Source organism: Arachis hypogaea, chromosome 10 (genome assembly GCF_003086295.3).
Source record: "Arachis hypogaea cultivar Tifrunner chromosome 10, arahy.Tifrunner.gnm2.J5K5, whole genome shotgun sequence".
Lineage (NCBI taxonomy): Eukaryota > Viridiplantae > Streptophyta > Magnoliopsida > Fabales > Fabaceae > Arachis > Arachis hypogaea.
Genome location: NC_092045.1, coordinates 3,398,928 through 3,422,010, shown reverse-complemented (window position 1 = coordinate 3,422,010; position 23,083 = coordinate 3,398,928). Strand labels below are relative to the sequence as shown.

General features: G+C 32.8%; 3 protein-coding genes across 4 annotated transcripts; all 3 read left to right on the top strand.

Moving 5' to 3' along the window:
• Positions 1–397: 397 nt before the first annotated feature.
• On the top strand, positions 398–3,614 carry LOC112714700 (G-type lectin S-receptor-like serine/threonine-protein kinase At1g11330). The gene is made up of 7 exons (XM_025766361.2): positions 398–1,799; positions 1,900–2,001; positions 2,074–2,237; positions 2,323–2,533; positions 2,669–2,906; positions 2,989–3,139; positions 3,257–3,614. The coding sequence occupies exons 1-7, from the start codon at positions 509–511 to the stop codon at positions 3,563–3,565; spliced, it is 2,466 nt and encodes an 821-aa protein (XP_025622146.1). The 5' UTR covers positions 398–508; the 3' UTR covers positions 3,566–3,614.
• A 429-nt stretch (positions 3,615–4,043) lies between these two features.
• Positions 4,044–7,566, top strand: LOC112714693 (G-type lectin S-receptor-like serine/threonine-protein kinase At1g11330). 2 transcript variants are annotated; one of them, XM_025766352.3, is made up of 7 exons: positions 4,044–5,448; positions 5,546–5,653; positions 5,917–6,068; positions 6,151–6,361; positions 6,514–6,748; positions 6,827–6,977; positions 7,068–7,566. In XM_025766352.3, the coding sequence occupies exons 1-7, from the start codon at positions 4,140–4,142 to the stop codon at positions 7,374–7,376; spliced, it is 2,475 nt and encodes an 824-aa protein (XP_025622137.1). In that variant the 5' UTR covers positions 4,044–4,139; the 3' UTR covers positions 7,377–7,566. The 2 variants fall into 2 exon arrangements, with proteins under 2 accessions (XP_025622137.1, XP_072060542.1); XM_072204441.1 differs by lacking the exon at positions 7,068–7,566 and having other exon boundaries at positions 6,844–6,978.
• Positions 7,567–11,523: 3,957 nt separating this feature from the next.
• On the top strand, positions 11,524–22,801 carry LOC112714694 (uncharacterized). Its single transcript, XM_025766354.3, has 14 exons — positions 11,524–12,915; positions 13,020–13,127; positions 13,375–13,526; positions 13,614–13,824; positions 14,028–14,259; positions 14,336–14,486; positions 14,576–14,881; positions 19,610–20,879; positions 20,969–21,076; positions 21,176–21,324; positions 21,400–21,610; positions 21,712–21,946; positions 22,027–22,177; positions 22,302–22,801. Exons 1-14 carry the CDS (start codon positions 11,637–11,639, stop codon positions 22,608–22,610), a joined length of 4,872 nt encoding a protein of 1,623 aa, XP_025622139.2. The 5' UTR covers positions 11,524–11,636; the 3' UTR covers positions 22,611–22,801.
• Positions 22,802–23,083: the final 282 nt, after the last annotated feature.

Sequence of the window (23,083 nt, the reverse complement as noted above, 5' to 3'; positions counted from 1 at the left end):
CAAAACCGTAAGCATCATGTTTTCTAATAATAATAACTGAAATTAAAATTCAACATATAGCATCTTGCTTTGAAACTTCCGAATTAAACTTTCCCTAAAAAAATCTATCAGTTCGTTGTTTCGCAAAATCCTGGAATGATGTCAAGAAATTTCAGGGAGACTAAACATAACATTAGACTATTATTAAACCCTGTCATATATAAATTCATTCATCTACAATATTCTACAGACACGAATTAATAAATAAAATGTAGAGTAAACAACTAAACACACATGAACAATAATGATTACGTACCTACCCTTCTCAAGAAAAAAACGAAGATAAAATATAAAAAGTAAAACAGCTGGTGTCGGAAGCAAGGTTATATCTACAATATTCAATAAACCAACTATTTATTTAACTTATCTAAAATGGAGAAACTTATTGTCTTTGTGATTCAAAAACTTGTTCACAGTCATCTTCCAAACTTTCCTATCCAACCAAGAACTTTAACTGTTTCATGTAATTATGATGTTACTTCACTTCATCAAAGTTGACATGCACATACCAGTTTTGCTGCTACTAACACTTAGCTTCTGCCATGTTGCGAATTCCTTATTAGACACCATAACCTCCTCAAATTACATCCTTAAGGACCCTGAAACCTTAAGCTCCAACAACACTTTGTTCCACCTAGGATTCTTCACCCCTTCTAACTCATCAACCTTGTCCTACCTCGGAATTTGGTACATGTCCAAATCCTCTGTGGTCTGGGTTGCCAACAGAAACCAACCTATAAAGGATTCTTCTTCAGGGCATCTCAAAATATCTGAGGATGGAAACCTTGTTGTCATGAACCAACAGAAGCAGATTCTTTGGTCAACAAACATCACAAATATTACATCCAACACAACGGCACAGCTTCAGAACACCGGAAACCTTGTGTTGCAAGAAATCACCACAGGAAGGATCCTTTGGCAGAGTTTCCAGCACCCTGCAGATACTTTCTTGCAGAAAATGGAGCTTAGCACCAATGAGATTACCGGCCAGAGAGTGAAACTCACCTCATGGAGAACTCCTAATGATCCATCCATAGGAGACTTCACTATGAGTCTTGAACCCCTTAACATCCCTCAAGTGTTCATATGGAAAGGAACTCAACCTCATTGGCGAAGCGGTCCATGGAACGGTCAAGTTTTTATTGGGATACCTACTATGAACACGAACTATCTTGACGGGTTCTCCTTAGATGGTGAAGGTCAAACCAACGGCACTTACTACCTCTCATACAACTATGCGAATGTGTCAATGATGTATGTGTTGAGTTCTGATGGAAACTTTCACGAAACCTATTGGGATTATGCAAAGAGAGATTGGATTGTGGACTGGTCTGCTGTAAGCTCTGTGTGTGATGTTTATGGAGAGTGTGGTCCCTTTGGAAGCTGTGATCCTAAAAATTCACCTATCTGCAGCTGTTTGAGAGGGTTTGAGCCAAAGAATGCTCAAGAGTGGAATAAACAAAACTGGAGCAGCGGTTGTGTGAGGAAGAAGCCTCTGCAGTGTGATGAGAGAGTTAGAAATAATAGGAGTAGTGATGGGTTTGTGAAGCTGCAAAATGTCAAGGTTCCAGATTTTTCACAGTGGTTGTCTTCCATTGCTTATGATTGCAGAACTGAGTGCTTGGCAAATTGCTCTTGCATTGCATATGCTTATGATTCTGGCATTGGCTGCATGTTATGGTGTGGAAACTTGATTGACATACAGCAGTTCTCAATGGGAGGAATTGATCTTTACATTCGAGTTCCCTCTTCGGAACTTGGTAACTTCATTATGAATTTCATTGCTCAATGTCTTGTTTGTACATGATGACATGTAGAACACCAGGACTAACTTCATCTTAATTTCTTTGAACACTGAAGAGAAGAAAAATCACACACTGATCATAGTTCTTTCGGTCATAATAGCAATGGCTCTTGTTGTGGCTTGTGCATATATCTTGAGGAAAAGGGCAATCAGAGGAGGTAACTACAGTTCATACAATATGTTTTCCTATGCAGAATAAATAATTTGTAACATTTGATATTTCTGTGCAGTGAAAGCACTTCAAAGAATTCAGAGAAGAAGTTATGTTAATGATACAAGTCAAGTTGAACTTCCGGAGAATTCACTATTTGAGCTTGAAAAGCTTGCTACTGCAACAAACAACTTCCACTCCAATAATAAGCTAGGACAAGGTGGTTTTGGATCTGTATATAAGGTATTAGTATTACAGTATGTATCTTCTTTCTTAACACAGTAAGTGTTATATCCCACAGATTGTGAGTTTTGTTCATATCTTTCAGGGTAGATTGGAAAATGGACAGGAGATAGCAATTAAAAGACTTTCAAAAACATCTGGACAAGGTGTAGAAGAATTTATGAATGAAGTTATGGTAATATCAAAACTTCAACATCGAAATCTTGTCAGACTTCTTGGATGTTGCATCGAAAGAGATGAAAAGATTTTGATCTATGAATACCTACCAAACAGAAGTTTGGATGCACATATATTTGGTTAGTTTCCATCATCTCATCTTATTTGATAAAAATGAATCTCTTTTCAGTGGATGAATTTGTTATCATTCAATTAATTTGGGTCCTTCTTTGATATATAGCTAAAATACTCATAACATTTTGTTGTTATTGCAGATCCGCCTAAACAAAAGGTATTAAATTGGGAAAAACGTTTTAACATACTCGAAGGAATCGCTCGAGGTTTACTTTATCTTCACAGAGATTCTAGATTAAAGATTATACACAGAGACTTGAAATTAAGTAATATATTGTTAGATGACGAGTTAAATCCGAAAATATCAGATTTTGGTATGGCAAAAATTTTTGAGAATACTGAAAATGAGGCCAATACCAGAAGAATTGTTGGAACGTTGTAAGTATTCTTCTATCTTTTGTTGGAATATAATTTTTATATGAAATGATAGTTAAAGAAATTAACCTTAAAATTTATGCAGTGGTTATATATCACCAGAATATGCTCTACAAGGACTATTTTCAGAAAAATCAGACGTATTTAGTTTCGGAGTTTTACTTTTGGAGATTATTAGTGGCAGAAAAAATAGCAGCTTTTATGAGAATGTTGAATCTTTGAGCCTTTTGGGGTTTGTAAGTTTTTTTTTAAATCACTCACCTCAATTTAATATTTTCCAAAAGGAATTTCTTCCTAGTTCCTAGTAATGTGAAGGTTAACAACTAGTACATGCTTACTGTTAATGTTTGCAGGCATGGAAATTGTGGAGAAATGACAACATAGCATCACTAATAGATCCAGAAATATCAAATCCAAGCAATAAAGAAGACATAACGAGGTGCATACATATTGGTCTTTTGTGTGTACAAGAACTTGCAAGCTATAGGCCTACTATGACTGCAGTAATTTCGATGCTTAATAGTGAGACTGTTAATCTTTCTCCTCCCAAACAGCCAGCATTCATTCAAATACAGACTATGATAGATGTAGAGTCTTCTCTTAGAAATGATGGAGCATGTTCCATCAATTACATGAGTCTAACAAACATCCAAGGAAGATAAAGGATTGATCATGTCTTTTTGTAAAATAATTAATTATTATGATGCTTCATCAATTATTTTCTTTCTTTTATGCCACTACAGTTAAAATTAGAAGAGCTGCATCATTCAAGCAATTTGTAACAACAGTTACTTACAATATTTCATTCAACTTATATATGATGGAAATAAAATACAAAGAATAAGATGCGAGGTTTGCATCCACAAATAGACAATCAATGCTGAATGCCCCTTTATTAAGAGAAAGTCTAGAGGCCAGTACTTTTATTAAAATCTGGCCAGCATTTACTCATCAACGAAAGCATATAATGTTTCTTCCGACAAAAGAGCAACAAAAGCTAAGATAGTCAAATTATTTGCAATAGTAAGTTCTTTTTGGCTTAGACTAATGTTAAATAAAATAAAATGCTTATGTTGACGTAAGATATGTCTTTGTTTAATGCCTATTTGGGTTGAATTTTTATTCCTTATGCAGCACGAAACTAATCAAATGTCAGCGCATTGTATACTTTGAATCAAATCAAGCAAAACCAGATCTTCCTCCACTCTCAAAACACATTCATTCATTCATCTCTCAATGATGGTTATGGGACTAAGTAGTCACTTTATAAACACACAAGTTTTGCTAACACTTTGCTTTAGTTTCTTCCTACATGATGCTGGAAGTTCCTTAGACACCATCACTTCCTCTTACATCCTTAAAGCCCCCGAAACTTTAAGCTCTAATGATGGTATGTTCCATCTAGGATTCTTCACCCCTACCAACTCCACCTTTTCCTACCTCGGAATCTGGTACATAACCAAACCTCCTTTGGTGTGGGTTGCCAACAGAGACCAACCAATAAAGGATTCTTCTTCTTCTTCTTCTTCCTCTGGTGTGCTCAAGATATCTAAAGATGGAAACCTTGTTCTGCTGAATTCACAAGATGACATCCTTTGGTCTACAAATGTGTCTAATATTTCATCTAACACAACGGCTAAGCTTCTGAACACCGGAAACCTTGTGCTGCAAGAAAACGCAACAGGAAGGATCCTATGGCAGTGTTTCCAACACCCCACAAACGCTTTCTTGCAGGGAATGGAACTCAGCACCGGTAACATCAGCGGCGGCCAGAGAACAAAACTCACCTCGTGGAAAAGTCATGAGGATGCATCCATTGGGGAATTCTCAATGAGTCTTGAACGCCTGAATATCCCGGAAGTGTTGGTGTGGAGAGGGAGCCAACCTCACTGGCGTAGTGGTCCATGGAATGGTCAAATATTTCTGGGGATACCTGACATGGCAACCAACTATCTTTTTGGGTTTTACTTAAGTCAAGATAACGGCAATACTAATTACTATCTTGCTTACAACTACGGAAATCATACTTTTCCTGTATACTACTTATTAAGTGTTGATGGAAATGTATACGAATTATCTTGGGATCATGAAAAGAGAGATTGGTTCATCTCCTGGTTAGCTATAAATTCAGATTGTGATGTGTATGGCAAGTGTGGAGAGTTTGGAATTTGTGATCACAGGAGCTCTCCGATTTGCAGGTGTTTGAGAGGGTATAAGCCAAGGAATGATGAGGAATGGAGCAAACAGAACTGGAGCAGCGGTTGTGTTAGGAACGAACCTTTTCAGTGTGAGAGTGAGAGTGTAAAAAATAACAAACCAGATGGATTTGTGAAGATGCAGAATGCCAAGGTTCCAGCCTCTATCTTGTGGTCATATGCTGCTGAGGACGATTGCAAAGCTGAGTGCTTAGGCAACTGCTCCTGCACAGCATATGCATATGATGCTGGCACTGGCTGCATGTCATGGATTGGAAGCTTAATTGATCTTCAGATATTCTCAACTGGAGGAACTGATCTTTACATTCGAGTTCCCTATGCAGAGCTAGGTACCTCTTTTATTTCTTTTTTGGTTTGGACTGTGACAATGTTGTTATCCATATCAAACTGATGAATTTGTTGCATATGACATCCAATGGTTAACAGGTGAAGACAAGAAAAATGTCACAGTGGTCATTGCAGAGTCAGTGATAGTAGGAACCACTATCATTCTCACCTGTGCTTATATCTTCTGGAAAAGGATTCAAATCAGAGGTGATATCTCTAATTTTACTGCCTTATAGACTTGTTTTTGTTACAAGTGCTTGGTAGATCAGTAGATCACTAATCCAAAACTGCAACTGTTTCTTTTCAACATAGATTTTCTGACTTTGTATAGACTCCTAACTTCAGTAAAAGCTTTCCAACTATAGAATATTAAATATTGCTCTTTTTTTCTTTGGGTATTGGAAATACTATATGCTTTTCCATTAGTATTACTAAGATGCAAATTGTTGAATGTTGATCATTGAATACAGAGAGAGCAAAATACAAATTAAGGAGAGAAGACAATGACCTAGTAAAACTCCGAGAGCTTTCCCAATTTGAGTTTGAAAGACTTGTTGCTGCAACAAATAACTTCAATCTATCTAATAAGCTAGGAGAAGGAGGTTATGGACCAGTATATAAGGTATGCTGGTAAACAATGAATTTCACCATTCTCCAAATCATGAATTTTAATTGCTACTAACAACTTCTAAATTGTTCTTTAGGGAACATTGGAAGATGGACAGGAAATAGCAGTGAAAAGGCTTTCAAGATCATCCGGGCAAGGATATGAAGAATTTATGAATGAGGTTATGGTAATATCAAAGCTTCAACATCGTAATCTTGTTAGACTTTTTGGATGTTGTATAGAAGGAGAAGAGAAGATTTTGATCTATGAGTACATGCCAAACAAAAGTCTAGATGCATATATGTTTGGTTAGTTCCTACAAACCATCTCCTCCTTACCTACCAAAGATATGATAAGAGGGACAAAACTGATTTTGTGAATCTCTACAGCTCTTAAATATGTTTTTTTTTTTACATTTTATTAAAGAAATTATAATTCTATCATTTTAATGGCATGACAGATCAATCAAACCAGATACTGAATTGGGAAAAACGTTTTAGTATAATCGATGGAATAGCTCGGGGTTTACTTTATCTTCACAGAGATTCTAGACTGAGAATTATACATAGAGATTTGAAGTTGAGTAACATACTGCTTGATGAAGAGTTAAATCCAAAAATTGCGGATTTTGGCCTGGCAAAAATTTTTAGTCGAACCGAAGATGCAGTCAATACTAGAAGAGTTGTTGGAACATAGTAAGGATTCTTTTAACTATTTTTCTAAAATTTTATGTCCAAATGATAGTTAAGAATAACAATATAGAGTTTATACAGCGGCTATATGTCACCAGAATATGCTATGGAAGGACTATTTTCAGAGAAATCTGATGTATTTAGCTTCGGTGTTTTGCTGTTGGAGATTGTGAGTAGAAGAAAAAATACCAGCTTTTGTGAAGATTCTAAATCTTTGAGCCTCTTGGGATTTGTAAGTCTCTCAAGCTAATTACCTTATTCTTAGAATTTCTATTTTGACTTTAGAGCTTAACAACCAGTACATGGTTGTAAATGTTTGCAGGCATGGAATTTATGGAATGCTGATAACACTGCATCTCTAATAGATCCAGAAATATCAAGTTCATGCAACAAAGAAGATATAAAGAGGTGCATACATATTGGTCTTTTGTGTGTGCAAGAACTTGCAAGAGATAGGCCTACAATGACTGCAGTGGTTTCAATGCTTAATAGTGAGACTGTTAATCTTCCTTCTCCCAAGCAGCCAGCATTCGTTCAGAGGCAGACTCTGCTGGATATAGAGTCTTCTATGACAAGTGATGGATTATGCTCCATTAATAATGTGAGCCTAACAAATGTCCAAGGAAGATAAAATACTTTGTTTAGGATACAGCAAAATTCTGAACAATAATGTGACACTAACAAATATTCAAAGTTTATTTTAAGAAAAATCTCATGTATTTTGCAAGGATGCAGAATCTTTCAGTCTTTTCAGGATTTGTAAGCTTCTCATGTTAGTTACCTTCCTTTTCAAATTAAAAGTCAGTATTTGATTTTGATGATGTCATGCAGACTTTAAAGCTTAACAGCAAGTTCATGTTTGTAAATTTTTGCAGGCATAGAATTTATGGAATGCTGATAAGGTTACATCTGTAGTGGATGCAGCAATATCAAGTTCATGCGACTTCAAAGTCCAATTAAAAAAATAACTAGAAAAATAGTTAGCTAGCAAAGATTATTTTTTTTAATACTAGTTAATGACTTCAAAATAGCAAATTATATATTTTAAACAAGTGGTGTTAACCGACTAAAGTGCGATATTTCTTTCCCTGAAGAAACAGCTATGATAAGCTTAAAACTTAAAAGCCATTCTCAAATGATCTAGTCAAGCCTTCAAATTATTTGCAATGAAGCTATATATTTAAATTACAAAGTTCTTTTTGACTTGGACTAATGTTAAATAAAATGTTTATGATGAACTGAGATAGCTCTTTGTTTAATGCCTATTTGGGTTGAAATTTTATTCCTTATGCAGCACGAAACTAATCAAATGTCAGCACACTGTATTACTTGGAATTTATGGAATGCAGATAACATTGCATCTCTAATAGATCCAGAAATATCAAGTTCATGCAACAAAGAAGATATAATGAGGTGCATACATATTGGTCTTCTATATGTACAAGAGCTTGCAAGAGATAGACCTACAATGACTTCAGTAATTTCAATGCTTAATAGTGAGACAATCAATCTTCCTCCTCCAAAACAGCCAGCATTCATTTTGAGCCAGAAATATCGTTTATTTGGCAAAATTTTAGAATCGACTACTTATTTTTTGCCAAATAAACTATTATTTCCAAATCAACAAAAAAAATAAAAAATACAAAAAATTATCAATGACAATAATTAGAAATTAACAGTGTCTAACTAAATTTGTAACTTACAAAGACATTGAATCCTATCCCTATAGTAATTATTTTTATGGTTATAAACAATACAATAAATTTATAACCTAATAATTAATTTATTAATGTTTATAAATAACTCCTTAAATATAATAAACATCCATGTTACGAATGTCATAATAATATTATTAATCATAATAAATTTTACGTTATAAATATTTAAATTTCATACTATTTAAACTACTTATATAAGTCTCTTATCACTATTCCTTCAAATAACATTAAATTTAGCAAAAGAAATTTATTTCCAAAATATACAACATCTTAAACTTACTCAATGGAACATTATTCTTCGCGTGGTTAGAAAACATTAACACCCACAAATGAAGAGGAGTCTCTTTACTTAGAAATGATTATATTAGATGAAAAGGTACAAAACAAACATATTGATTGTATTTTTTAAATTGAATTTACAAAAAAAATGCTTTAATTATTTTTGTTTTATATTTTTTAAATTATTTTATAATATTTTATATATAATTGTATTTTAATATGGTTAAAATTATACTTCTTTCAATATGCTACTCATCATTCCTTTTTTAATAAATTAAAAAAATGTAATCATTTTTTAATTAATTATTAACTATGATTTACTAACACTGTAGGAAATACCTTTTCATGTAATTATGAAGAAAAATATGATGAACAAATTCAAACATTTGTTACAAGAAGAAAAAGTCTATACCATAAAAAATTTGTAAATAGAAGATGCAAATAGACCAATTAAAGGTACAATGAAAGTAAATTTTTTACTCACAACTGTTGTAAAAAAAAAAATTAAAGATCCAGTTTTAAACATTTCTCAACACTATTTTTGAATTTGCATCACTTGAGACATTGTCCGATAGAGTGGGTAAAAGAAAAATATTAATAGGTAATTTCACGTTATATTATTTCAATTATTCAAAAATAGTTCTACACATTTTTATTGTATGATTTTCGTTCTCCTTAATCTCTTAGACGTGCATGCAGTTTTCCAATGATATTTATAATAAAAAATGTGTAAAATTTTTTTTTTGAATAATTGAAATAGTATAAAGTGAAATTAACTATTAATATTTTTTTTAACCCACTTCGTCAAACAATGTCTCAAGTGATGCAGATTTAAAATAGTGTTGGAAAATGTTCAAAATTGGATCTTTAATTTTTTTCATAACAATTGTGAGTAAAAAGTTTAATTTCATTGTACCTTTAATTGGTCTATACAAATCATTTGCATTTTCTATTTTCAAATTTTTTATAGTATAGACTTTTTCTTCTGGTAACAAATGTTTGAATTTGTTCATGATATTTTTCTTCACAATTACATGAAGAGGTGTTCTCTACATTGTTAGTAAATCATAGTTAACAATTTGTTAAAAAATGATTACATTTTTTTTTAATTATTAGAAAAGGAACAGTAAATAGCATATTGAAAGAAGTATAATTTTAACAATATTAAAATACAATTATATACAAAGTATTATAAAATAATATAAAAAGTATAAAAAAATAATTAAAGTATTTTTTTGTAAATTCAATTTAAAAATACAATAAATATGCTTATTTTGTACCTTTTCATATAATATAATCATTTCTAAGTAAAGAGACTCATCTTTATTTGCGGGTGTTAATGTTTTCTAACCACGCGAAGAATGATGCTCTGTTGAGTAAGTTTGAGATGTTGTGTATTTTGGAAATAAATTTATGTACTAAATTTGATGTTATTTGAAGGAATAGTGATAAGAGACTTATATAAGTAATTCAAATAGTATGAAATTTAAATATTTATAATGTAAAATTTATTATGATTAATAATATTATTATTACATTTGTAACATTGATATTTATTATATTTAATGAGTTATTTATAAAAATTAATAAATCAATTATTGGGTTATAAATTTATTGTATTGTTTATAACCGTAAAAATAATTAATATAGAGATATGATTCAATGTCTTTGTAGGTTACAAATTTGGTTAGACACTATTAATTTTTAATTATTGTCATTGATAATTTTATATATTTCTATTACTTGTATATTTTTTTGTATATTTTAATAATTAATATAGGAATAGGATTCAATGTTTTTGTAGGTTACAAATTTGGTTAGACACTATTAATTTTTAATTATTGTTATTGGTAATTTTGCACCCTAATTTGTATATATTTTTATTACTTGTATATTTTTTTGTATATTTTTTTTTGTTGATTTGAAAATAATAGTTGATTTGGCAAAAAATGAATGGTCAATTCTAAAATTTTGCCAAATAAGCGATATTGTTGACATAACATTAGTAAAAAAATAAATATATCTTAAAATTAATGTAAATAAATTTATCCATTTACTTTTATATATTAAGAATAGATTTTTTTTCTTTATTTGTTTATTTATTTATGTTTTTGGTTCCATAGTACATGGTATCTTACATATTTGAGACCATTTTGACCATTATAAGCGATTTCATATTTTTTTTTTGGTGACTAAGCGATTTCATATTTGAGTTGGAAAAATCAATGCTAAAAGAGTTGATTTTTTAAAAAATAAATAAATAAATGCTGAAACATGATTGCTTTCAATAAGACAATACTCATAATTTAAAAAAAAATGAATAAAGAGATTTTTACCATATTTGATATTTATGATGAATAAACAAACTCTAATACAAGTATACCACGTGCGATTTACTTTTCCAAATAATACTGCTATGATGTCCTTGAAAAACCGGTTTCCTAACTATCTTGTCAAGCCTTGAAATTATTTACAAAGAAGCCACCCAATTAGATTACACAACCACCACGACTAATCTTAATCTTACGTCGAAGAATGCTAGCGACGATGATTTTATTAAACAATATGAACAACCACCAATCAAATAAAAATATATTATACTTCTAAATTAACTTTCTAAATTTTAATATTAAAATAACCATCCGTACACTAATAAAATAAACATCCGATATATCTATTATTTACATTATTTAATATTTTCATTATTTACCTTTATTTTTCCTAATCTTATAGCAGGTTTATGTTGAGGTAACATAAGGTCATCCTTTAATATCTGTTTGGTTGAAAACTATATTCCTGATGTATTTGAAACATGAACTTTCTTTGTGATGGTTAAAATTTGATCTGATATAATCTATCACTAATTCATTCCTAAAATCTCCAATAACCCATTAATGATGCTTATGGGGTCACTGGTTTTGCTACTAGCACTTTTTTCCACTTGCACTTCCTTGGACACCATCTCCTCTTCCTACATCCTTAATGCCTCCGAAACTTTAAGCTCCAGTAATGGTTTGTTCCACCTTGGATTTTTCACCCCTACTAACTCATCAACCTTTTCATCCTACCTCGGTATCTGGTTCATGACCAAACCCTCTGTCGTATGGGTTGCCAACAGAAACCAACCAATAACTGATTCTTCATCTTCTGGGCTGCTCAAGATATCAAAGGATGGAAACCTTGTTGTGATGAATTCAAAAAGTGTGGCCCTTTGGTCAACAAAAGCCTCCAATATTTCATCTAACACATTAGCTAAGCTTCTAAACAACGGCAACCTTCTGTTGCAAGAAAACTCCACAGGAAGGATCCTATGGCAGAGTTTCCAACACCCCACCAACACTTTCCTGCAGGGAATGGAACTCGGTACCGGTAACATTAGCGGGGAGAGAATAAAACTGACTTCATGGAGAAGCCCCCAGGATCCATCCATTGGAGAATTCTCAGTGAGTCTTGAACACCTGAATATCCCGGAAGTGATGATATGGAGAGGGAGCCAACCTCACTGGCGCAGTGGTCCATGGAATAGTCAAAAGTTTCTTGGCATACCTGACATGAGAAGCAACTTTCTTTCAGGGTTTTACTTAGGTGTGGAAGACATGGATAATGGAATTACTAATTACTATCTTGCTTACAACTACTCAAACAATCCTGAGTCTGTATACTACTACATGTTGAGTACTGATGGAAACCTACATGAAACATATTGGGATCATGAAAAGGGAGAATGGCTTGACTCGTGGTTAGCTATAAATTCAGAGTGTGATGTGTATGGCAAGTGTGGAGAGTTTGGAATTTGTGATTCCACGAATTCTCCGATTTGCAGCTGTTTGAGAGGGTATAAGCCAAGGAATCCTGAGGAGTGGAATAAACAGAACTGGAGCAGAGGTTGTATTAGGAAGGAACCTTTTCAGTGTGAGAATGAGAGTCTCAGAAATAATAAAGAAGATGGATTTGTGAAGTTGCAGAATGCCAAGGTTCCAGCCTCTATCAAGTGGTTGTCTACCGCGATTGGAAACGACTGCAAAGGCCAGTGCTTGGGGGACTGCTCCTGCACAGCATATGCATATGATGCTGGCACTGGTTGTATGGTGTGGACTGCAAACTTAACTGACATACAAAGCTTCTCAGCTGGAGGAATTGATCTTTACATTCGAGTTCCCAATTCAGAGCTTGGTACCCTCTTTTATTTCTTTGTTGTTTGGACTGTGACAATCTTGTTATCCATATCAAACTGATGAATTTGTTGCATATGACATCCAAATCCAAATGGTTAACAGGTGAAGACAAGAAAAATGTCACAGTGGTCATTGCAGTGCCAGTCATAGTAGGAGCTGCTATCATTCTCATCTGTGCTTATATCTTCTGGAAAAGGATTCAAATCAGAGGTCATATCTCTAATTCTACTGCCTCGGTCTTAAATCAAAGATATGTGCTTCATATGTTTGAAAATGTGGCCTAATTGGAATCGAACTAATTTCACTTAATCACTTATCCAAAGCAGCAAGTGCTTTCAATACAGATTTTCTTTGTATAGAATACTAATATTGCTTTATTTCCTTAGTGATATGGGAAATACTATATGCTTTTCCTATTAATATTAATAAGATGCAGATTGTTTATCATTGAATACAGAGAAAGCGAAAAACAAACCAAGGAGAAAAGACAATGACCTAGTGAAATTCCCAGAGCTTTCCCAATTTGAGTTTAAAAGACTTGTTGCTGCAACAAATAACTTTAATCTATCAAATAAGCTAGGGGAAGGAGGTTATGGCCCAGTATATAAGGTATGTTGGTTGGTAAACATTGAATTTCACCATGTCCCAAATCATGAATTTTAATTGCTACTAACAACTTCTAAAACATTATTTCAGGGAACATTGGAAGATGGACAGGAAATAGCAGTTAAAAGGCTTTCAAGATCATCCGGGCAAGGATACGAAGAATTTATGAATGAGGTTATGGTAATATCAAAGCTTCAACATTTTAATCTTGTTAGACTTTTTGGATGTTGTATAGAAGGAGATGAGAAGATTTTGATCTATGAGTACATGCCAAACAAAAGTCTAGATGCATATATGTTCGGTTAGTTCCTGCAAACCATCTCCACTTTATTACATACCGAAGATATACTAAGATGAATCATTGAAATAAGGTGAAAAGGAAAAGAGGCAGTAAAATTGATTTTGTGAATCTCTTTAAATATATAGTCTTTTATTCTGTTAAGTTGTTTTTTATTCATATTTTATCAGACAAATGATAATTCTATCCTTTTAATTGCATGACAGATCAATCACAAATACTGAATTGGGAAAAACGTTTCAGTATAATTGAAGGAATAGCAAGGGGCTTGCTTTACCTTCACAGAGATTCTAGACTAAGAATTATACATAGAGATTTAAAGATGAGTAACATATTGCTTGATGAAGAGCTGAATCCAAAAATTGCCGATTTTGGCATGGCAAAGATTTTTACACGGACTCAAGATGTGGTCAATACTAGAAGGGTTGTTGGAACATAGTAAGAATTTTTTCTACACTGTTTGTCTGAAATTTTATAATGACAGTTAAGAATAATAACTTTAAAATTTCTGCAGCGGTTATATGTCACCAGAATACGTTATACAAGGACTATTTTCGGAAAAGTCTGATGTATTTAGCTTTGGTGTTTTACTGCTGGAAATTGTTAGTAAGAGAAAAAATAGCAGCTTTTATGAAGATGCTGAATCTTTGAATCTTTTAGGATTTGTAAGTCTCTTAAGCTGTTACCTTATTCTAAGAATTTCTATTTTGACTTTAAAGCTTAACAAATAACACATGCTTGTTAATGTTTGCAGGCATGGAATTTATGGAATGCAGATAACATTGCATCTCTTATAGATCCAGAAATATCAAGCTCATGCAACAAAGAAGACATAATGAGGTGCATACATATTGGTCTTTTATGTGTACAAGAGCTTGCAAGAGATAGGCCTACAATGACTTCAGTGATTTCAATGTTTAAAAGTGAGACAATCAATCTTCCTCCTCCAAAACAGCCAGCATTCATTCTAAGGCAGACTATAATTGATATAGAATCTTCTCTTACAAATAAGGAATTAGGCTCTATCAATAATGTGACCCTAACAAATATTCAAGGAAGATAAAAATACTTTGTTTGGTATACGGCAAAATTCTGAACAATAAAAGTGAAAACTCAAAACAGAAAATTGTCAAGATTTTAGTTAACGCTGATAGCTTGCAGCTACCTAATTATTGTTGTTTAGTCCGTTATATCTGAACTGAAATTTTTAAAGAACCCAAAAAATATGCATGTGGCTAATTGGCTATGATTTCATCATTGTCATCATCTCTCCTATCGGGCCGACAAGTTTATTTGTATTTCAACATGTATTTTATATTAGGGACTAACTTTGTTAGCTGATTTTGATGTACACGTAGCATAGTTGCATACGACTTATGAAAATGGTCATTGCACAAATTTTTTTTCTAAAATACTATTTATTATATACAATTTATAAAATGTTTAATTACTCTATTGGTCTCTATAGTATCGCGAAATTTTTAATTAGGTTCCTGTACTTTTTTTTTCTTTTAATTGAGTCCTTGTACTATTTTTTTTAATTGAGTCCCTGCACTTTTTTTTCCTTTTATTTGGGTTCCTGCACTATTTTTTTTTTTAGTTGGATCCCTATAAAATTAAGTCAATTACTGCTAAGATGGATATAATTAAAAATTTTGCAAAAACTATAAAGACTAATAGAATAATTAAAATTTTATAAAAAATAATAATTTCTTTGCTATTTTCAAGAACTCAAGATCTCTTAGTTTAGTTATAAACTACTTATCATCTTAGGTAATTTTATTTTTATTATTTTTATACACATTTGATAAATAAAACAGTAAATGAATTGATACACTAGTGTATCTAATCTATTCTTAATATATAAAAGTAGATACATAAGTTTATTCATATTACTTTTAAGACATCTTTTTTTTTTTTACTAATGCCATGTTAGCAACATCGCTTACTTGACAAAATTTTAGAATCAACCACTCAATTTTTGCCAAATCATCTATTATTTCCAAATCAACAAAAAAATATACAAAAAACAATACAATAATTACCAACGACAATAATTAGAAATTAATAACGTCTATCCAAATTTGTAACCTACAAAGACATTAAATTCATATTTCTATATTTATTATATCTTACGGTTGTAAACAATACAATAAATTTATAATTCTAATAATTAATTTATTAATTTCTATAAATAACTCATTCAATTCAATGTAATAAACATCCATATTATAAATGTCATAATAATATTATTAATCATAATAAATTTTACATTACAAATATTCAAATTCCATACTATTTGAACTACTTATATAAGTCTCTTATTACTATTCCTTCAAATAACATCAAATTTAATACAAAAAATTTATTTCCAAACTACACACCATCTCAAACTTACTCAATGGAGATAATTATGTTGAATGTGAAAAATGTAAGAAGAAAACATATGAAAAAGGAGATAACTACATTTGTGGTACATGTAATCAAACACCACACTATCTAATAATAAGGTAACTCTATATATTTTTCATAATCTCATCTATCAAATTATTAGTTACTAACTCAATACTTATTTTAGGTTCGAAATTCAATTAAAGGTTTCAGATCAAAGTGATATAACAACTTTGATGAGTTTGAAAAACTCTAAATTAATATTAGTGATGATTAAACATTATTAATATGATTAATTACAAAATTATTAATTTGATTTTGAGAAAATAATTTTGCTGGTGCAGATTTTTGGTTGGGCCGAAAAGAAAAGAAAAATAGTTGCAAGCCCAAATGTGTATTTTACATTCAGCATTGGTTCAAAAAATATTTAAAGAAGTGTGGCTGAATTATTATTATTATTTTTTATTGGGCCAGATTGAATTATTATTATTACTAGCCCATTCAAAATCTTTGTTACCAAGACCAAAGCTTGGTCCGAAATGAAGAAAAGAGAGAAAGCAAATGTTTCTCTCTCTCTCATGTCTCTCTCTCTCATGTGATGGATTCCAAATTTAATTCAACTATCATTAATCACATGGAAACAATGAGAGAGAAATTGACAATTGATTTGATTATCATCATCAATGCTACACGCCACCTAAAGCAGAAAAAGGGAAGAAAATTAACTTTGTTCAATTAACTTGTTCAAATCCATTTAATGCTTCTCTTTCTTCTCTCTCATTTCTTTCTACTCTCTCTTCTCACTATCGGCCACTTCACAGAAAAAGCATGGAAGCTATAGCAAGCTACCGTAGAGAAGAAGAAGCAAGCAATAAGACCATCGCAATGATGGCAAGAAAAAGAAAACAAAAAGTATGTTGTGGGTGAGATCTTCACCAAAATAAGGTAAGATTTGGTAAAGTAAGCTCAAGCTCTCCATACCAAAAATGGAAGAAGTAGATCTCGGTCAGAGGAAGAAGATCTCAGAGGCATGGCTCATCTCTGCTTTTGTGTTCACTCATCACAGAAGGTAGCTAGGAAGGCTACGCGATGAAGGAAGCAAAAGTGGAGTAGGAGGAGCTGTCATGCATTAAGAAGCATCAAGATCTAGGAGTCCTTCTTAGAGTGCAAGTCAAGAGGGATGGCTCGGATTGATGAAGCTTGGTGTAAAGAGAAGACTCAGAGGTAATTGCATGTTGGATATAGCATTCGGTTTTCTCTCCTCTCTCTCTCTGGCCGAACCGATTTTTCTTGAAGAAGAAAAAGTTTAGCTTGGTTCAAATGGTTTCAACCGTGGAGGCTTCCCCCTCTATAAATAAGGGAGAACAGTCAGGGCTTGAAGTAAGGAGTGAGAGTGCAAGGCACAGTGTTCACATAGCTACCTAAGCTGACAGAAGTTCTTCTCCTTCAATGCTTTCTATTTTGTATTTTTCTGTTTAATTTTGTCTGTCTTGAGTCTCATGGAAAAAGGCAAACAGTGAGATTTGTAAGAAAAAGTCATAGACGAAAAAAAGACAAAGAGTGCAAAATTAAAAGAAAAAGCCATAGATGTCTTTAGAGGTCCTTTGTACATCTGTGTTGTGTTTCATGATACTATGGGAATCCTCTTACAAGTTGGGTTAGCACTTAGCAGTTAGAAGCTTGGCAGTGACAAAGTCAAGTTCAGTTTTGGGATTAGATTCTGGACTTGTCCCGGATAGAAAGGGTAGTTCCTAGGGAGAATTGGTGTATGTAATCAAAGATGATTATAGTGAAATTCCATCATTGTTGTGATGGAGACTGGATGTAGGTTGCATTGCACTTTGCAGCTGAACCAGGATATATCTTGGTGTGATTTACTCTCTCTTCTACTCCATTTCTGATTCTGCTGCAGATGAGACAAAACTGAAAAATATCTCCTGACTGATCACGAGACAAAACGAAAAAATCTCGTGGTTAGGCACGAGACAAAAAACAAGAAATATATCCTCAAGTTTTCTAAAGGACAGCAAGAGTTACTAAGCGAAAAAAGGGCTAAGATTCAACCTCCCCTTCTCTTAGCCACTGATGAACCATCAAACTTTTGTATCATTTGATGGCGAAGCAAAAAAATTATTAGGTATAACTGTTTCAAATTTAATGGCACTCCAGAAAAATAATGATATTGAAACACTACCCCAATTGAAAAATTTGTGCAACCTCACTTATATTTGAAGTCAATGTAAATGATTTTAATCTTAAAAGAAAGTTCTAAACAATACCCTCTTACCAAAATATTTGTTCCAACAAAAAACACTGAACCTCAATACTCGTTACAACAAACTAAAAAAAATCACTTATTTAGTTATTTTAGTTATTTTAGACATCATTTTTATTTCTAATTTAAATTATTTATTGATTATAAGAACTAATTTCGCCAACACTAATATCATTAGACGAAGATCACATACTCATCAAGAGATTAAGGAAAAAGAAAATTATACAAATTCAAGACAGATATTTGGAAGAAAAACATACTTGTAAAGATGGAACAAACAACACAATAAAAAGTGCATATAACTCAACAATTCATAAAGAACATGACTTCACAAGAATCTACACAGAAAGAAAAAAGTAACAACTCTAACAACAACCAATATAAAAAAAGAGGACGAACGCCACATAAAAAGACTAAATTCATCAACTAAAATAAATACAAAAATTAAACCACCAAATAAAAATGTCATTTTATACATATAACTCTAATATCTAAATTTTTTATATTACAAATTATTTTAAATAAAATACCTTATAAATTTAAATTTAATTTACACATTTAATTTAATTTTACAAAATATAACAATTTTTAATATTTATTATATATTATCGTTAATTTACGGTTCCCGCACCTCATTCTAGTTATATATAACTCTGAGAAGGTTTCTATCCCACAAGAATGCAATTTGTAAGGGGTTTTTTTTTTGGTTTAAATTTAATTGGGAGCTTAATTTTGATAGATGTAAAAGTACCCATCAATTGAACCTGGATATATCCCTTGATCTAGAGAGTGACCGAGGCGGAATTCATCTAATTTTATTATTATATATTAAAAAAAAATCATTACTCATGATTCATGAAAGAGACGATGATTAGAACTATTAGATGCCGGGGTTGACGTGCCAGTAGAAAGAAACAATATAGCTACGTGGCTTGATCACATCTCAACTTTAATCTATTTGTACAGAGTCTATTTGACCAGTTTAATTAACAAATAATAAACAAAAAATTGTTTATTTCTAACGACTGGACCCCCAAGATCATTGTGACACAATCAATTGACTTTAATAAACTAATTAGGACTAATGAAGGATCATCTTCATCATCTGCTTCCTAACTCTCTAATTTGGATCAATATCTGATTATGGAGCTAACGAGACATTTCATAGACGTAACCGTTTTGCTCTTACTATCCATGAACGTTGGAAATTCCAGAGACACTATCACACCCTCAGATCCCCTTAATGGACCAGAAACTTTAAGCTCTAATAATGGCATGTTCCACCTTGGATTCTTCACGCCAACAAACTCCTCCTACCTTGGAATCTGGTACATGTCCAACCCTCCTGTCGTGTGGGTTGCCAACAGAGACCAACCTATAAAGGATTCTTCTTCTTCTCTACTCCAAATATCTCAGGATGGAAACCTTGTTCTCATGGATAATGCAAACAACAGTAGGATTCTTGTTTGGTCAACAAACCTCTCCAATATTTCATCCAACACAACAGCGCAGCTTCTTAACACCGGCAACCTTGTGCTGCAAGAAAACACCACAGGAAGGTTCCTATGGCAGAGTTTCCAACACCCTTCAAACACGTTATTGCAGAAAATGCAGCTCAGCACAAACAAGATCACCGGTGAGGAAGTAAAACTCACTTCCTGGAGAACTCCTCAGGATCCATCCATTGGAGACTTCTCCTTGAGTCTCGAAGGCCTTAGTAGCCCTGAAATGGTCGTCTGGAAGGGAGTTCAACCTTACTGGCGTACCGGTCCGTGGAACGGTGTAACTTTTCTTGGAATACCTGGAGATAACATAAACAATCTTGATGGATTTTACTTGGAAAAATCGTATGATGATAACGGCACTTACTATCTTTCTTTCACCTTTGCAAATCAGTCCTTGTTGTTGATCTGTGTGTTAACAGCTGATGGAAACATGAAAGACTATTATTGGGATTATGGGAAGAGAAATTGGTCAATCGTATGGACAGCTATTAACTCAGAGTGTGATGTTTATGGAAAGTGTGGAGTATTTGGAATCTGTGATCCCACAAGTCAACCTATTTGTAGCTGCTTAACAGGGTTTGAACCAAAGAATGCTACTGAATGGAATAGGCAAAATTGGAGTAGCGGTTGTGTTAGGAAGAAAGCTCTTCAGTGTGAAGATAATGGGTTTGTGAAGTTGCAGAATACTAAGACACCAAACTTTGTAGAATGGTCCTCTCCTACTGAATATGATTGCAGAACTCAGTGCATTGGAAACTGCTCTTGTGAAGCATATGCATATGATGCTGGTATTGGTTGCATGCTATGGGGTGGGAACTTAATTGACATTCAAAGGTTCTCAAGTGGAGGAACAGATGTTTATATTCGTGTCCCCAATTCAGATCTTGGTAACTTCTCTTCTTTTCTTTTCTTTAATTTTCTTTAGCAGTTGTACTCTAAATTAATGATTCACTTCCATTTGAACATTGGTTGACAGGTAAAAAGAAAAATAATGTAACAGTAATCATCTCAGTTACAGTCACGGTAGGAGTGATTGTCCTTGTGTCATGCACATTTATCTTGTGGAAAAGAACTTCAAGGAAAGGTGATCTGTCATTTTAATTCATTCTACTACTCTGATGGACTATATAAAAGCTCATATATTTGTCCTTAATTATATGTTCTTACTGCTATTTGGATGTAGATAGAGCAAATTCCAGAGTTCAGGTCAGAATTCAGAAAAATGAGCTTCTTGAGCTTTCACAGTTTGAGTTTGAAAGGCTTGCTATAGCAACAAACAACTTTCACTTAGATAATAAGCTAGGACAAGGGGGTTTTGGACCAGTATATAAGGTATGTTTGTGACACCAATATTTGTCATCCTAGGAAATCATGGTTTTGATTACATGCTTTGAAATTTCCATATAGGGTACATTGGAAGATGGGCAGGAAATAGCAGTTAAAAGGCTTTCAAGAGCATCTGGACAAGGGCTAGAAGAATTTATGAATGAGGTGTTGGTAATATCAAAGCTTCAACATCGAAATCTTGTCAGACTTCTTGGATGTTGTATAGAAAGAGATGAAAAGATTTTGATCTATGAATACATGCCAAATAGGAGTCTTGATGCATATATGTTTGGTCAGCTCTCAGCCTCTCACTCATCTTGTTCTCTTCCTTTATCAGTACCAATGATATTTATATTATGCTAAAATGCTCTAACCATTTTCATGTCATTACAGATCCATCTAAACAGATTCTAAGTTGGGAACAACGTTTTGATATAATCGAAGGAATAGCTCGTGGTTTACTTTATCTTCACAGAGATTCTAGATTAAGGATTATACATAGAGATTTGAAGTTAAGCAATATATTACTTGATGGAGAATTAAATGCAAAAATTTCAGACTTTGGCATGGCAAAGATTTTTGGTTACACGGAAGCTGAGGCTAATACTCGAAGGGTTGTCGGAACATTGTAAGGAATCTTTCATTGTCTTTGTCCAAAATTTTATATATAAATTAATAGTTAAGAATATTAACGTTAAATTTATACAGTGGTTATATGCCACCGGAATACGTTATGGAAGGACTATTTTCAGAAAAATCCGATGTATTCAGTTTCGGTGTTTTATTATTGGAGATCGTTAGCAAGAGAAAAAATACTAGTTTTTATGAAGATGCAGAATCTCTAAGCCTTATTGGATTTGTAAGCATCTCTAGTGTCTCTAGTTATTTATCTCATTTCCAGAAAATCTATTTCATAAAAATATGATTTTTTTACTTCAAAGTTTAACTAACTAGATAGTTCATGTGATTCTTGATGTTTATAGGCATGGAAATTGTGGAATGATGATAAGATTACAGCTCTAATAGATCCAGAAGTAGCAAACATGAGTAGTCTTGCAGATATAATGAGGTGCATTCATATTGGGCTTTTGTGTGTGCAAGAACTTGCAAGGGATAGACCTACTATGACTGCAGTAATTTCAATGCTTAATAGTGAAACTGTTAATCTTCCTTTGCCGAAGCAGCCAGCATTCATGCATAGGCAGACAATGTTGGATATAGAGTCTTCTCATAGAAGTGATGGATCATATTCCATAAATTATATCAGCTTAACAAACATCCAAGGAAGGTAGCAGATTGGTTATTTAACCTCTGATCGCTGTAAATCAGAATTATTGTAAGTTTTATTTTAACTTGAAAAATCCAAATTAGTTAGAAGATCAACCATGTTTCCCCGAAATCCATTCTTGTTCTGATAATTTTATTTACTCTTGTGCATGTTATAACATATATACATTGGTATATATTATGTCGTTCTAAATTACATGCACTCTTTAATAAATAAACGCAAGGACGTGCTTTTTATAATTTCCCCTGGTAGGCCAACCAAAAAAAAAAAAGGGACGAAGAGTGATCAATTCTGACGGCCACATTTCAATTTTCTTCGTGCAATATAATATAATCTATCTCAGTGCGTGACCAATATTATCATTGTGACTATTACCTTGACTGAAGCAGGGTTCATATTTATGAGGTGCATGCACATATTTTGGTCTTTTTGTGTGTAAAAGCGATAGGCCTACCTACAATGACGGTTGTAATTTGA

Coding starts and splice junctions, on each gene's coding strand:
- LOC112714700 (XM_025766361.2), top strand. CDS start 509: ATGATGTTACTTCACTTCATCAAAGTTGACATGCACATACCAGTTTTG. Junction 2,002..2,073: donor GAAAAGGGCAATCAGAGGAG/GTAACTACAGTT, acceptor ATTTCTGTGCAG/TGAAAGCACTTCAAAGAATT. Junction 2,534..2,668: donor TTTGGATGCACATATATTTG/GTTAGTTTCCAT, acceptor TTGTTATTGCAG/ATCCGCCTAAACAAAAGGTA.
- LOC112714693 (XM_025766352.3), top strand. CDS start 4,140: ATGATGGTTATGGGACTAAGTAGTCACTTTATAAACACACAAGTTTTG. Junction 5,654..5,916: donor GAAAAGGATTCAAATCAGAG/GTGATATCTCTA, acceptor CATTGAATACAG/AGAGAGCAAAATACAAATTA. Junction 6,362..6,513: donor TCTAGATGCATATATGTTTG/GTTAGTTCCTAC, acceptor ATGGCATGACAG/ATCAATCAAACCAGATACTG.
- LOC112714694 (XM_025766354.3), top strand. CDS start 11,637: ATGATGCTTATGGGGTCACTGGTTTTGCTACTAGCACTTTTTTCCACT. Junction 21,325..21,399: donor GTTTTGGACCAGTATATAAG/GTATGTTTGTGA, acceptor ATTTCCATATAG/GGTACATTGGAAGATGGGCA. Junction 22,178..22,301: donor CTCTAAGCCTTATTGGATTT/GTAAGCATCTCT, acceptor TGATGTTTATAG/GCATGGAAATTGTGGAATGA.